The following is a 16,688-nucleotide window of genomic DNA, read 5'->3' as shown; positions in this document are numbered from 1 at the left end:
GAATCCAGGCTTTAGTGTTGGCAGTAGTGTTTGTTTTGTTTCTTTACATGAAAGCAGAATTCTTGACAGCCTCTGCAGGCAGTGTGTGCTTTCTGTCCACTTCAGTCTTATCAACATCTAAACCCAAGCCAGCCTCTGAATCTTTTAGCAAACCCATTTCAAAGGGATATTACACAGCAACAAGAAAACTCTGTCTTTTAGAAGTAGAATTTTTCAGTTCATACAGCGACCACAGCTGTCAGGCTCCTGAAGGTAGACACACAAAAAAAAAAAAAAGGGAAGCACCATAAAGCCCCTTTCACACTGCCATTCCAGCAAATACAGGGGTAAAGTGTTCCTGTAACTGGTCCCTGGTCGCTAGATTTGGCACTTTCACACTGCCAGTGATGACCCGGTATATGTGCGTGCTTTCACACACAACCCGTAAAGGTCCCGTAACGACACGTGACATCAGCGCGTGACGTGTAATGTACGAGTCGACAACGCTAGTCACGTTATACTTTCACTGAAGCAAGCAAACGATCTCAGCGTCAGCGCGGAAAGTGAGGAACTAACTGATCTCTGCTTCATTACAGTTTGCACATATGTTTTCGTCGCGAATGTTGATCTTGCTTCAAAACAGCCGGTAATAGAGTTGCGCGATAACGTGCGTCATCACTTCGACACAGAATTAGATCTGGCTTTTGTTCACACAGCGCTCGTCCCGGGTCGAACCCCCCAATGTTACTAGGTCCCCGACCCGGGTTCAGTTCGGTAATCAATCCCAGGACGTGGTTGCTTTCACACAGAAGGCGACCCGGCAATGTTCCGGAAATATTGCGGGTCCGACGTGCAGTGTGAAAGGGGCTTGTGTGTCATAAAACCACTTTTGTATCTTTATTCCAAGTATATCCAAATCTCTTTGATTAACTTTGTGTGAGAAACAGGAGCGTGAGTAAATTGTAACATAATTGTCATGTTTTTGGTTAAAATATCTTTTTAGATTTCAGTAAGGAGACTTTATGCAGATTTAGAATGGCATATCAAATTACAGATTTTTTTCTGAATGAGCTACTCCTTTAACACAGATCTTTAACACTTCTTGCCATGATGACAATCTGATCAAACAGCTCTGCATGTGTTCTAGAAAGCCAAGTCTCATCAAAGCCACTGATTCTGGTGCTGATCTCTTAACCTGACAATGAGCAGGGCACAATCCGTCCTTTTTTAAATTATGCAAATGGACTAACAAAGAGGCTTATCTTATGAGAGCAGTTCACAAACACGACAGTGGCAAAATAGAGAGAAGGTGGGGAGAAAGGGGGTGAGATGGAGGAGACAATAGCACTTGAGCTTTTTAACCATACTGTGTAATAATCCACCCATCTGGGCTAGGTCAGATCAGCTCTGTTAACAAAGGCCTACAGTGAATATGGAGAGGAGTGAACAGGATTTATTTCCAGTACACTAACAGAACGCTCTTCCAGGGAAAAAAGGGGCGCTTGTGCAGCATTCACTTCACCCAAACAAGCAGCGTGGAGCACAGACACAGATGGTGAGAGAGCGGCATGTTTCTGGAAGCCCCTGGCCCGTGATTCATACACAGCCATTATGTAAGAGAAGAGAGCTGCGCTCTGACACTCAACATATCAAAATCACATGGGCTGCTTTGATGGGGAAGCAGAAGAGAGCAAATAATACACTGAGATTATAAAGAGGGGGAGGAAAAGAGAAAGGGAGAGCGAGTGAACAAGAAAAAGAAATCAAGAAAGTGACAGAGAAAGAGATCAGTAAACCACAGATGTGGAACACATTGGAAGTAGATTGTTTCTGACTCTGATTTGTCACAAGCTGTTTCCATCAATAGGGAATTAAATACATGTAAAGACAAAAAAATATGAATATCGTAAAAACAGACTGCAAATGAAGCAGAGCTTCCACAGCATGTTTTCTAGAGAACAAAACTCGGGGGAAAATACGAAAGGAAAACTTTGTAGAGGCCTAGTCATATGACTTTGATGCCAACTATGACATTTATTTAGTAAATGTGTTTATTGTTTTTCTGTTGTTGTTGTTTTATGCACATTTCTGTGCATCTTGTTCCATACAGTATTTTATTCGATATCCATGCATTCATAAAACATATAGGAATAAACTCGGACTTCTTTGGTGCATCTGCAATTTTTTTTTCTTCTGTTGATTATTATTTAAAGCGTTTAATTTACTTTTGTTCTTAAATAACTGTTCTAGCTACCTCTTTCTCATTTCTCTCCATTTCCCTACCCTCAAAGAATATAATTTTACCTGAAATCGGTATTCCAAAATATGTTAATTTATTTACTTAGTAATTAAATGAAAGTTAAATAAGATACAATTGTCAAGGTTTATTTTCATATGACTGCACATCCCAGTGTTATTTTATGATTTATAGTTTTAATTTTATTTAAGATTTAGTCATTTATTTATTTATTAATTCTTTTTTATTTCAGTTTTAGTTTTAGTAATGTTAGCGTTTCAATTTAAAATATTTCAGTTAGATGTTACGACAACATTTCCAATATTTATATTTTGTTTTATTTTAGCTTTATTTCAATTAACAATTAAATAATGAACATTTGTTTTAAATAATAACAGTTTTAGTTACTGCATCATCATTTACACATATTAAACACAATCTTTCAGCTGTGTATATTGTTATGTTTACATACGTCTGTGTGTGTTTGACTTACTCTTGGCTTTCTCACTCTTGCGAGACGGTCTCCAGCGGATACAGGAACGGTGTTCATCCAAATAGAAGAGCCGGACCAGACCTTTAGAACCGTTCTTCAGCTTCACCATCTGAGTCCCCGACTGCATCACACTCATGCATCGCTCAACTGCGAGTACAAAATAAACACACGCATACACATTGAGCGGGCTGACATGCACTTTACCAGTGAGGTGAAAATGTAAAATGGCAAAAAAATGGATTCTGTCACTACAAATGAGTAACAGTTGATGGATGGAGGTTATAAATTGGCCGATAACAGCCCTATGGATATTTTTAGATAGTGTGACGATGGTCGTCATTTTAATTGTGACACATGTAGAGCAGTTATGGAGCACACTGAGTGGTGGGAAATGACAAAATTGGATAACTGTCAAAGCTTGCACAATTACAAAAACAAAACAAAAAAAAGTTTTAAAAAGGTTCAGGAACCTTGCTGAAAACTATGAGAAGCCTGCGAGAAGTCCAACAAAAGCTAAAATGATGCAACACAGCAGAGGCTGGCTGCAACCCAGCTCATCTTCTTGAGTACGTGAGATGGCAACTCCCTGCCCTAAAGGGCCACTGGGACCAATCGGCTGACAGATCTGAAGGTCTCTAAATAAAACTTGCTCGCTGCAGACCAGAGCTTCAAAGATAAGCTCAAGAGGAGATCATGTGCATCATGTGTGTATGTGGTATGGTTAATTTACCTTCAAAATCGCTTTGCACAGTGAAACTCAGCTCATCTACTCCATCTACTCTCAAGCACTACTTTATGCTGTCAGTGTGATTTCAGGTGGAAGTTACCAAGGAGAATCGAAAACGTGAAATCGAGCAGTTAATGCTGTTTTGTACGTGAAGCACATGCATGTTATCCATCTGACATGATCGAAGCGGGGTGGCCTGAGGGGGTGGTGGGAGGAAGAAGCTCTCAGGTGATATAAAGCGAAAAAGAGAATGTGATATTGACAAGTGATCTATACAAGAGACAAATGAAATGAATGAACTCTTTCCAAACAAAGAACAACTTAATTGTTTGGTTCGCACCAAAAGGAAAACAACATAAATCATACAAAAATGTAGCATGCAGTATATTTATATTGTCACGAAAAAGAACCTTTATATTTTCACAAACCTGTATGATTTTCTTTCTTTTGAGGAAAAGACAAGAACATTAACTGAAATTAATGAAGAATGAAGTGGACGTTATATGTGCTCAGTGTTTTTGTTGTTGTAAGCTAAAATTAAAAATATTAAGAATTTTTTTGTTAATTGAAATAAATCTGAAACTTTATTAATTAATAGGGCTGTTGCTACTATGGTGTAAGGTGGTGATGATTAGGGGCCCACCCGGCGATCCCTACCGACTGGCTGAGGCCAGCCTAAAAATATGCTCAGGACAGTTGACATGCCACTGCTACACATCGTCATGAAAGCGTATCATTTGCAAGTGTTTTTAAGCATTGCCATTTTAAACATTCAAAAGAGTTTAAAGCATTCAAACACAAGAGTACTCGCTCACTGTGCACGCAATCGCAGCTTTAACATACAAACAGAAAAAGATGTTAAAGAGCCCACTTCAGCAGCCACGCACAATGTTCTCAAAGTGCTTCAACACCAAAATTTGCACAAAATTATGTCAAAATCCCTGTCTTGGAGAGCATCCTTAGAAAGAAAAAAAAACAAAAAAAAAACGCGTCAGTTATGTCTTAAGTGAAAGTAAACAGTGGAGAAAGAAATCAGATGTGTATCATTATATTGGGTGCATTGTCTCTTAAAGTGGCCACGCCTAATTTACTAGCTCTGCTGTCAGTGTCCTTAGTGTTAATACGAGAAAATGGATGAAAGAAAATCACTCACCGCTCTTGACTGAATTACTTTGTAGTTTTAACAAGAATTATTCCACACCGAACCAAAAATTGTTCAGACACCAGATATAGTTTTTTATATTTTTTTTACTAGTGGTAGCATGGCATAAATAAAAATAAAGTAAATGGCATAAAAATAAAGTAAACTGTGAAATATTATATCCAAAAATGATTTATACAGTGGACTACCAGTAAAATAAAAATAAATAAATAAATAAATAAATTGGGACCAAAAATTTGTCAGTCACTTTGACCTGACTATGTTTTGCCCCCTTAACTGTCACCCCCCATTTTTTAAATAGGCATTAAAGTGCACTATACAAACTTAAATTGCTGTAATTTATGAACACTTTGGAGTATAAACCTAATTAAAAATTGAAGTATCAAAAAAAGTTTAAATGTACTGTAAATAAAATGTGCTATATTGATTTTATTTAATTTATTATAAATATTTTACATAACAGGTTTTACTCTAAAATTGTTATAAAATTAAAGCCTTGTGTCTACATAAGTTATGTTACAAATTTGAAGTTGATTTGAAAAAAATCAACTTCAGGTTCCTGTGAGATTTTATTTAGGGCTTGCCAAGCGTCCCACAGGTGGGACGGTGACAGTCATGGGGTGTTTTTTCTTTCATTGCTAATGCAACCCTTTTACACCACAGACTGAACAAAATTGCTTGGTAGTTGGTTAACAAATTATTTATAGTTATGTAAATATTGTCATACTAACAGTTTTTGGCTTATTGTAATCCATTACATACCTTTCTCTCAAAGTTATCTGGCATTATCAAGATGAATTTGTTAACCCTTCCATTATCTAAAGTGTAGCAAATAAACTGTGAAATTTTGAGAAATGTTGATGGTGATAGTGATATTTTACATTGATTATTGGTTTCTGTAGCTGGACACCTACAAACTTGCAAAAACTTTGTGTAAATAGTGCAAATAAATAAACAGAATGAACATAGCAATTAAACAAATTTTAAGTTTTACACAAAGGCATCTTGAGTGTGTTTGTACATATACAACTTATTGATGCTCTGTAAATGTCTTCTAAACATCAGAGATCATTTGTAGCAGTACACACTTGTAGCAGTACTGGGATGGGTGTAGATCAACTGGAGCAGAGTTTAACATAAAGGACAGGACAACTGAATAGGGTTTAAAAACTAATCTCATTCTCAGAAACAATGTCAACAGGATGTAGATGCACACACACTCATCAACAGCTGAGACACTTCTCTGCTATGATTAGTAGAACATAACGGACGCAGGCTCAGACGCAGTGTGCCAATTCACGGCCTGTGATGATGAAGTGGAATTAACAGTCCTGAAATTAATTGAAAGATAAAAAGGCTGAAAATAAGAGTATAGTAGAGAGAATACATACGAAAAAAAAACTCCTTATGCTCCAATTCACACAGGATAGGCAGCAGGTCGCTGAGCTAAGATGCTTATGGAAAATCCATGTTAGATATGGGTCTCTGGGTAAAAACAATTATTCTGACCCAGATTATAGAAGCCAGACATTGAAAGATCATGTTGTACATTTATCTAAATTATCCCTCTCTACCTATACTCATCTATTCATCCAAAATGAGAGCATAAGAGGGGCAGCATCCTCTTCCTGTCCCGACCAAACCTCCGGCCCACTTTCACTATCAGCTCTTTACAGATTGGGACACAATCCACAATCCAATTAGATTTGACATGACCATGAAAGACAATTCTTTCTATTCCCCCTCTAAAACACCCTTTGCCCTCATTTTTTTTTTTTTTTTCGTTTCTCACCATCTCCAAACACTGATGTTCACTTTGCACCCAGATTTTTTTATATTGTCCAAAACACCACATTTTATTTCTTTGCCCCGTAGATCTGTACAAACCCCTAACCATAAGTAATAAGCTTTGGGATGTAATATGTCCTGCACTGACTGTGCTATGGACATGAGTGAGATGTTGATGTTGCAGAACTATCCATGTGAAGGGACACTAAAGAGGATTACGACTATACTGATACCTTACACTGCTAACCTTTATTGCTTTTCCTAAAACGATGTTTGGCAAGAAAATCCCACATATAGACACTAAAAGACCGACTCAATCCATATTGAGGGTCCAAACTAACACTGAAACTTGGTGGGCTGTTGTGACCATCTGCACTCAAAAATACAAATTGTGCTTCATCTAAATTAAGTCAAAAATACTATTTAACATCAGTGAAGCAACTTAAATTCAGTCTAAAAACTTGGAGCCCGTACGCTTTTTGTTTTTGAAAGAAGTCTCATATGCTCACCAAGGCTGCATTTAATTGATTAAAAAATTCTGTGAAACAGCAATGTTGTGAAATATTATTCAAACTTGTAATACCTGTTTTGAATTTAATAGATTCCCGGGCTTCAGTGTAACATGACCTTTCAGAAATCATTCTAATATGCTATTTAGTATTTTTATGGGAACTGTGATTCGTTTTTTTTTTTTCAGTATTCTTTGATGAATAGAAAGTTCAAAAGAACAGCATGTCTTTTAATTATAAATCGTTTGTAACATTAACAAGTGAACTTGCTGAATAAAAGTATTAACTTTTGAAAAAAAAAAGGAATTTTTTCTGACCCCAAACTTTTGCAAAGTGCAGAAAAACGTTTTATTCTACTGTCACTCAACATGGCTGTGGGGTGTCCTAACTAGAAGTGATGAAGCAAGATATCTTCCATGTTAATCTTAAAAAAACAAGGGGCAGAGATAGAAAAAAAGGAGAAAGATTCTTAAGTGCACACCATCTTCAAACAAACCCTTCTTATAATGAAATATTCAGTTCACTCTCCAAAACCCTTACGAAAGGAAAATATATTTACCAATATATTTCTTAAAATATATTGTGATATATTTTAATATATTATTTTTCCTTTTTATTTTCTAATATTTTATATATTTGAATACATCTAATAATTAATTGATGATACATATATTATATAATATATTGCAAAACTTACAAATGATTGCCGCTTTTAATATATTGCAATATATTGGAAAAATCTAAATATATATAAGAATATATGCCTAATATATTACATGATATTTTTGTTTCATAAGGGAACACATTAAAGCTGCAGTAGGGAACTTTTGACGCTCTAGCGCTTAATAAACAGAACTGCTTGCATCTTGCGGAAGAACATCGTAGCCGGAACTACTTCTCTCTGTTTATGTCTATGAAGAATCACAAAGGTACTGGGTTACTCCGCCGCAGTACCCCCGAAGCAATCTAAATTAGTCAGAATATAAACACTTATTATAGGTGCACCTTTGTGATTCAGGACAAGCTAAAAACACGGTTTGGAAAATGGATTCATGGTGTACTCGCTTATTATATAATTTTTTCTACATTTTGAACACAAACAAAGTTACGGACCGCAGCTCTGATTGGTTGTTTCTTAACGGGAGCGGATGACTTTCTGCAAATGGCAATAGGACCACTGGGAGGAGCCAGAGGAGCTTGATTTTTTCACAGATTGTCTGTCTCATATTCTACTATCAGGACGTAATGACAGGTTTAACAAATATGTAAAAAATATATTTTTACAAAAGTTACCTACTGCAGCTTTAAGATATTGTTAAGGAATAACATGCTATCTGGTCTTATTAAGTGTCTGGCCTAGCCTATTTATTTAATTTTTTTATCTAGATACTTTAAATCCAAATTTTTGCCTTTGAGGCATCTAGTCCAGATATTTAGATCTTATTTTCCTAGCTCTTAGTCATCTGCTGTTCCAGAGTTTTAGAACCGGAAAAGTAAAAACTATCGATTTTGATTCTCATGAAAGCAGTGGCTCTACTATTCCCCTGCAACACACCGTTTGTTCTTAAACAAACCCTCTCACAGGTTCTCGCTCTCCCTCAGGGTCACTCTGTATGTCTTCAGCTGGGTTTCAACATAAGTTTGCAATACAGATATGAGCAGCAACAAACTACAACATAGGGCCATACTTCAGCACAAAACTTGCACCAGCACAAACCATCCTTTGGTGTTAAAATAGAACTGTCAGGATTTACTAAAGACGCGCAGTGAAGAATTAATGCTGAAAAGATGTTATTCACAGTTATTTTTGCACCTGACTTTATTGAATATGCATTTGTTTCCCTTTCAGACACAAAATGTATGGGAGGATATTATTAAAATTAACCACACAATGCAATCAAATTACTGTTATTTGCGCCATTATTTAACTCTCCAAAAAAAGCATGTCTTAAGGTCTAATTTGAGCTGCTCTTGGTAGATCATTATGGAAAAAATCTGACTGTGTCTGTGTTTCAATGATTTCTAATCAGCCACTATTCAAGTTCACAGTTAGGATGCTGTCTTCAGGCTGATTCACACTGCACCAACAGATGCCAGCCAATGCCGTCAATCACTAGATTTGGCAAAGGATAGCTGCATGAACATTCAATGAAAAAGTGCAGACTAAAGCTGACAGGGTTAACATTGGTCCAACATAACCCAACAAACATGTCTATTGCCATTGGACAGTGTCTGTTTGTGAATTTAGCCTTTAGAAGGCAGGCAGAAAACAGCAAAGGCAGCTCACCAGCTTGAGATTGCCTTTAAAACTTGAAGGTTTTTGCACTTTGTGGCAAATGTTTTTGGAAAATATAAACAATGTATTCATCTTTCTTTGCGTTTTAGTTTAGACTCCAAGTCCTGGTGAGCGTTTTTGTAAAATGTTGACATATGGATTATAGAACATTTCTAGGCTGCTGTTCCCCAAGCAAGCAAAACTATAATTTTGGATAAATGGTTGGTGGCTTTCTGCAACTCACACTCACACAAATGTATCTCACATGTTGCCGTACAGACTTGTTTTGAAGGACCTGTAGGACGGTGTGCTCTTGTAACAGACTCATGGGATTCCCTGGACCAAACAATTGTGACTGGAATTTTAAAAACATAGAAACAACACGACCAAGGGTACATCAATTTCCACAAGGACACTCAACATTTCAGTATACAAGAGGACACATGCTCTCCACTTGACTTAGTATGCCATGACATGCAACTTAATTGGGATTTACAAACAGCAAAACTGAAGGGTGTGAAGGAATGCCCAAGAGAGTCAAAGGTCATAGACAAGCTCATGTTCCTGCTCTTCTCACTACATCTATGGGTCATCAATTAGATCTCTAAATTAGGAAATCCAGTTTAATGAGTGGTCAGGATTAATAAACCGTTAATAAGGGTCTCTCTCCCTTACTCATTCCTCTCGTTTATGCTTCTCTCGGTCTAAGTCTCTTGTCCTCCTCTTTGGACTCCTATCATTGTTATTACCATGAGTCTCTCCAGCTCATTTGAAACAAATTAGTCTCATGTTGAGTAAACCTTCACGGCCCATTACTGCGCTCTGCACAGCGGGGACTCGGCACAGATCTCGAGGGAAGGAAACGTGTTCATTAGGCTGCAGACAGAGGTGCAAATACTTGAGACAAGGATTGACAAGAGCCCCTCGCTTCCAGGACGCCAACCTCCCCTGCCACTTCATGACATGTTAATAATGAGTCAAAAAGACAGTTTAGCTGTACTCTGGGACAGAACTTTTTTGAAGTAAATTAAATACAAAATGAACCGTAACCCTAATCCTAAATAGAATACAAATACTGATTTAAAAAAACTTTTTTTATTATTTTTTATAATGCATATCACATCACAATGAAGAGAGTTAATGTTAACACTTTAGATTAGGGAACACATAATTCACTATTAACTAAGAGTTTTCCCTGAACAAACTCCTAATTTGCTGCTTATTAAACCTGTTAAGTTAAAGCAGCTCCACCAATGGGTTACAAACTCCTCTTTTTTGTTGACTTTAAAAGTGGGGAAAAAAGTTTCAGTCATTTCAGAATTATTAAGAAACTTTTAAGTATCAATCAAGACAAATTACCATTACAAAAGTAAAAACCAATTTATCTCTAGCTCAATTATTCATGCCCCATTTCTTGATGCGGTCCCCTTGATTGTTTAATCAAAGCTTTTGGCTGAGAACATACTCATAGTCCTATATTTGTTCTGTGGGACAGATGGATTTAGGCAGGACTGTAGCTTAGCAGAGCATCACAAATCAGTCAGAGAGGAAAACAGAAGCTCAAAAAGAAAAGCTGAGCTAAATTAAATTTATAGGACTGTAGTGACCCAGGAAAGTTAAAGATGACAGGAGGGAGATGAGAAATAAAGTGTAAATAAGATAGAGAGAGTGTGTCTTTATAGGTATTGGAGGCATAGGAGAACTAAATGTGTTCACCAAGCCGGCAGTTCAGATCAAAGAGGCCTGGTGAGAAGTACAAGGAGATATCAAACACTGAATAATCGGGTTGTAGAGGCTCAGGCTCTGTGATGCCTAAATCACAAAGCACTGTGTGTTCAGAATCATCAGAACAGGAACACAAAACAGAAAATGAGACATGCATTATGCATTCAGACACCTGCGCACAGGTTGAACAAACTGTTCTGTCCTGCAGCGCTGGCTCTGGATGTGCATTTACAGTACGCGGTTTGAGTTTTGCTCTGTTTCCCGCTCCTTTTCAGTTGTCATGGTTATTTGTTTGATTTCATCATGTTCAGGTGTGTGTGTCTCGTTATCATCATTATTTAAGTAAAAGTATTTAATCCAGCTAATCAAGGTCTTCAGGATTACTAGAAACTTCCAAGCAGGTGTGATTTGGAGCTGGTTGGAGCTAAACTCTGCAGAGCTGTGGCCCTCCAGGAATTGAGTTTGAGACCACTGCTTTATAGGCTGCACACTTTCTCTTACACGGGGCTCAGTATTCTGTAACGGAGCCGTGATGATGGGGTTGGGGATCCATCCACAGCTTTATTGAAATAAAGCTAGTCAGACAAGCAAGGGTCGATAACTAGCTAACAGTAATATCAGATGCAGACAAAAGAGTAATCCACAAACAGGCAAAAGTCAGGGCAGGCAGCGAACAATCAAAAACATATTATAAAGCCAAGGTTGAAAAAACAAGGCAAGGTAAGGAACCAGACAAATAGGCAAGGAAAACAAGGATAAAGCGCTTGAAATCATAGCATCGTGGCCTAATGGTTAGATAGTCTGACTTGTAACCCAAAGGTTGTTGGTTTGAGTCTGAAGTCTGGCAGGGATTGTCGGTGGGGGCAGTGAATAACCACAAACCTCATCCACCCTCTATACTACGACTGAGGTGAGACCCTTGATCAAGGCACCGAACAGCCATATCTCTATCCACTGCTCCAGGTTTGTGTTCATAGTGTGTGTGTGTGTGCACTTGGATGGATTAAATGAAGAGCACAAATTCCGAGTATGGGGTAAACTTGTCCTCACTTCACTTTCACTTGATGGGGAATAGGTGACTCATGACAATTATTATTTTTATGTTAACTAAAATTGTTAGTTTATGGGTCTTTCACTTAATTTGCATGCATTTACTTTAAAAACATAAGTAAAGCACTGAATTAAATGCCTCTTCAATAGTAATCAATCAATATCCCCACACTTTCCTAAAATATGAATACAAAGATGTTTTTACTGCGGAAGTATGATGGTCTTCTCATTAATGCTTCTTCAAAAATACACTACTTTATACTTGTTGAGCTACAATGATAGTTATATTTCACCATACAATGATAGTTATATTTCACCATACAAAGTGTGTAAATGACTGACTTTTACTATAGGTCCCTTCTGTGTAAAAAAATAGATAACAAAAATTAAACCGTTATAATGTCAACATATTTAATGAATCACATGCATCAACAAATTATCTTTTGCGCTCCACATCACACTGGCTGAACTGCTGAACTGTGATGAAGCGGAGCACATTGTCAGCTGGGTAAGGTGCTGGAATTTGCTAAATGAGGATTTTCTAAATGATGTTACATATTGTACATTTAAAGCCTTTTCCGTTGTCTTTTCCTTTTTTATCATAATCATAAGCGCTGTTATCTCGATCATCATCCAGATCATCATTAGAGATCAGGTTAGATTATAACCAAAGTAATAACCACATATTGCTCCATGCTCTTTCCACCAGAAGAGGATAGCAGACTCCCTCCACATGGCAGATCTGAGCCACAGCCAAGTCGGCGAGATGCTTTAGCAGCACTGTCATAGCGTTCACAGTGCCTCAGAGCACTGTGAGGAAGAGGATCTGGATGTGGAACATGTCTCACACACACACCAATAAAGCATGTGCACAGTCTGTGCTATAAATACCCGACAATCTGTGCGAGCTCTCTGCTCTCTTTGCTCAGAGTCAAATATCTGATAATAGATTTGCTATCCATTCTTACCAGCACTTCAATTTATTCTCATCCCATGCATCAAAATACAACTCATTTTGCTTTCACTTAATTACCTCATCCTCAAACAGGACAGAAATATGCACTCATCCAAAATACAGGAACAAATGCAGCATTTAAAGAGGAAGTCATGGAAATACTTTGGTTTTTCTAAAAAAAAAAACTGCGCACCTTTTCATTGCACAGATCTTTTCTTGAGTTTAAAATAGTCGAAACACTGGTTAATATTTACATTTGTAGGAGAACACTGCACTTCAAGCCATCTGTTCCATAAAATAGATACTTTCACACTAAACATTCAGTCAGCTATAAAAAAAATAAAAATGCACATTCCATCATTCTCACACTCCCTCGAGCTCTGAATCCCTGAGTAGATGTCTTCCACTATTTCTGAGAGCTGATAATAGACAGAGCATCATTTTTGCTCTTTTCCAATTGACTTTCATTTCTGATGCAATGTAGTGGTAAAAAAAAAACACAAGCTCACAAATGTCAGTCTAATGAACATATAAAAGCTAATGTTAGAACTCAGAGCAGGGAGTAGGAGGTTAGTGCTTTCAGCCCAACTAACAGCTGGAAAGCCATAAAACAATAAAGAGCAATATGACTTTGAGTTCTGCATCATGTATCTTTGGCTGAGCTGTACGTGCATACAAACAAATACAGACAATGATCAAAATAAGCAGATTAGTGTGTGTGTGTGTGTGTGTGTATACACATAGTTTTGGATAAAAGCATCTGCCAAATGAATAAATGTAAGTGTTAGATGATGGCATAGGTATCCTAATTGTAAAGACAGGGGAAATTAGCATAAAAAATTTAAATATCAAATAACGACTGGCACAAAAAAATGTATAATATCAGCGTATAACCAATACATTGTGCATTCACCCACACACATTTACACTTACAAGAAGCTTCTCACCTATATATGCCAAACGACACTTTTGTGGCACCGCCACGCTGCCTCCAACATGGTAGAACCTACGGGCCAAAAGAGACGCTACGTTGGCCATGGCCGAGCGCTCTGATGCCAGGAAGAAGGGTCCCATGCCATTAATACACAAAGGTGACCGCTCGAAACTGAGAGTCATCCCTGAAGACTCTCTCTTGCTTCCTTCCCTTGAGACTGAGAGCCACAATCTCTCTCTGAATGTCCACATCTAACGCCCTCTCCACCCTCTCTTTGGTCATCCATCTTCTATGCTGCAAGCTATTCACACGGAGCCTTTGAACCTTTGTGACAGTAGAAAGCAGTACCGAGCAGGGATTTACACAAAATAGCTAATGTATTGTTGTGGGGAAGATGTGCATGATGGTGGGGCTTTGAACAGATGTGTTTTTGCCCTTGAGGGTCAAAGTGAGCAGCATAAGTAATGGAGATGGAAGAGAAAACAGATAATATTAATGGTATGACATAACACGAGTACAATGGAGTGTCATCCCACAAAATTCAAAAGGACGCGTGGCGCAAAGGGCCCATAAAAACCACTTTAACGTATAAAGAAGCCAATGTGGGTCAATAAAGACAGAACTTTAAAAAGACAGATCTAAAGTGAGGTCTTTGAAAAGCCTAAGAGTGGGGATTTAACTTACATTTAAACTGAATTTTGTACCTATGGAGCAGAAGAGTGGAACTGGAGGGGAAGTCACTAATTTATTGAAAACTCCTCCACTCATCATGATATCAGTTGAACCGCCACTATAAATCATTTAGTCTCACAATTTGCAAAATGAATGCATTTCTCTGACATCTTCACATCTTCGAGTTCTCGGTGTCCTCATTTCTCTCGCTCTTCTGAGCGCCACATGCTAGAGTGAAAATGAATTCATCCACATATGAAATTGTATTAGTCCGTGGCACTGGTTTTTGACCTATGTGTCCTGACCGCTGGTCAGATGCAGGAAGACGTCCATCTCAGACGCAGCTGGCAGAAGGTCCTTAATGTGGCATTTAAACTCTCTTGACTCCAAAGACTCTTTTTGAGGTACGAAAAGGGGAAAGATTAAATGGGCAATATTTTTGCAGGAGAATCTGGGTGCTCGGCTGTCCATAGTATGACGACTGCATATTTCTGCTGTGAATAAACAAACTGCTGGGTTTCTTTGCATATGAATTGAAAAAAATGTGATATTCGATTAGAATAACAATATAGCAATATGATAATGGTGAAACTGAAAATCAACATTATTTTGCTCCAAAATTTCAATTCTGATTTTAAAAAAAGCTCACGTTACTCCTCTCCTCATCAGGTTACACTGGCTACCAGTTGTCACCTTGAAGGTTTGCTTGCAGATTTAATTTAATCAGTCTCATGAAGATACTCAGACTGGCTGTTTTCCACTATCACAATGGAGATTTTCAAAAACTTTAGTTTTCAGCGCACATGGTTGAATAGTTGGCAAAATTGAGTAAAACACTTGCCAGAAAATGTATCCATTTAAGGGAAAAAGCTCTTATTAACTCCCGACATCTGGCAACCCTAAGCATGACAGCTGTGTGTAGGCTTGTTACCAATGTATACCAATTGATAATGGTCAATTGAAACTTTTTTTTAGTTTTTTTGCTTTTTCTCAAGATAAATAACCAGCATGCCAAAATTCTAGATGATTAAGCATAATTAATAGAGAGAAGTGGAAATCTATATACTAAATAAATAAACTAAAACGAGCCCATATGTTCTACATTCCATCTTCTGAAGGCATATGTTAGCTTTGTGTGAGAAACAGACCAACACTGATGTTGTTGTTCAGTGATAAACTCGAGGATCAGATCAGTCTGTTTCATGAACATACTTCAGATCATTTCGGTGAAGTTAATGAACCAATTCAGTGAAAAAAAGATGACTTGAAATGACTCATGAACATGCCAAGGATAGCTAGAGCAAAGTTTTTCTGTGACTAAAGACATACATTTTGTTCTGTTTGTCACATTAAGCTATCGTATGGCTTCAGAAGACTTAGGATTCGGTGTCGTATTGATGCATGGTATTTTTGTAGTACTTTCTTTATGATTTTGGAGCAATTCCAGTCCTCATTCTCTTTTATTATATTGAAAATAGTGAATAGCGCATTCTTCAAAAAGTCAGTTTTTATTTGTTCCATGGAAAAAGGAAACCCAAATAGGTTTAGAAGATTAAGTAAATAATGACAGAACTTTTCCTTTTTTTTTTTTGGCTGAACAATCCACTTAACAGAAGTGTCCTATGCAAGTCTGCACTGCCGAATATCACATACTAGACAGATTATTTCTCACCTTCTATTAATTTGAAAGCCTTCTGTTAGGGCATTCAGGAAAGCTGGAGGCACGTCTTGTAGAAATCGAGGGAAATATGTGAACTAATTAAAGACCGACGATAGCGCCCTGGTGGACACTATTGAAAACTGGTTCCTTGCAGAGCTCTCCTGAGAGAACGGCAGATTCACAACATCCACGCACCAGCTGGTGGAGGAATTAACCACTTATCACATCTTCTCTGTCTTAATTAGAAACAATGATGATATTTTTGCCTTCACTCAAACTGAACCACCACGATTTCAGCAGGAACCCCCACTGAGCCCCCACAATCCATCAGACAAAAATAACTGTGGGGAATCTTAATATATTTATGACTGCTGCTCTGACGGGGTTCCCTCCGTGCGTTCCTAGTATTGACATCAAAGAAGCACTGTTCTGCAGGCTGGTGTTTGGGGAGATGCTCAGTCAGGTATTGGGCCAATTGGGAAAGCCCCTCCCCTTTGCCATTTCCCTTTCCCCAGCACAAGGA

General features: G+C 37.8%; 1 protein-coding gene across 5 annotated transcripts in view; it reads right to left on the bottom strand.

Annotated features, from left to right (window-relative positions):
- LOC127934619 (1-phosphatidylinositol 4,5-bisphosphate phosphodiesterase eta-1-like) overlaps positions 1-16,688 on the bottom strand; it is a 68,509-nt gene that overhangs the window by 31,133 nt on the left and 20,688 nt on the right. For 4 of the 5 annotated variants that reach the window (XM_052532115.1, XM_052532117.1, XM_052532118.1 and 1 more), the window contains one exon: positions 2,709-2,855. In XM_052532115.1, the coding sequence (XP_052388075.1) occupies positions 2,709-2,855 (147 nt within the window). Of the gene's footprint in view, positions 1-2,708; positions 2,856-13,846; positions 14,426-16,688 lie in introns of those variants that run through there. The other variant, XM_052532119.1, reaches the window with a different exon arrangement.

This window comes from Carassius gibelio, chromosome A18, assembly GCF_023724105.1.
Source record: "Carassius gibelio isolate Cgi1373 ecotype wild population from Czech Republic chromosome A18, carGib1.2-hapl.c, whole genome shotgun sequence".
Classification (NCBI taxonomy): Eukaryota; Metazoa; Chordata; class Actinopteri; order Cypriniformes; family Cyprinidae; genus Carassius; species Carassius gibelio.
The sequence above is the reverse complement of the archived record's forward strand: the minus strand, read 5'-3'. Positions and strand labels throughout refer to the sequence as shown.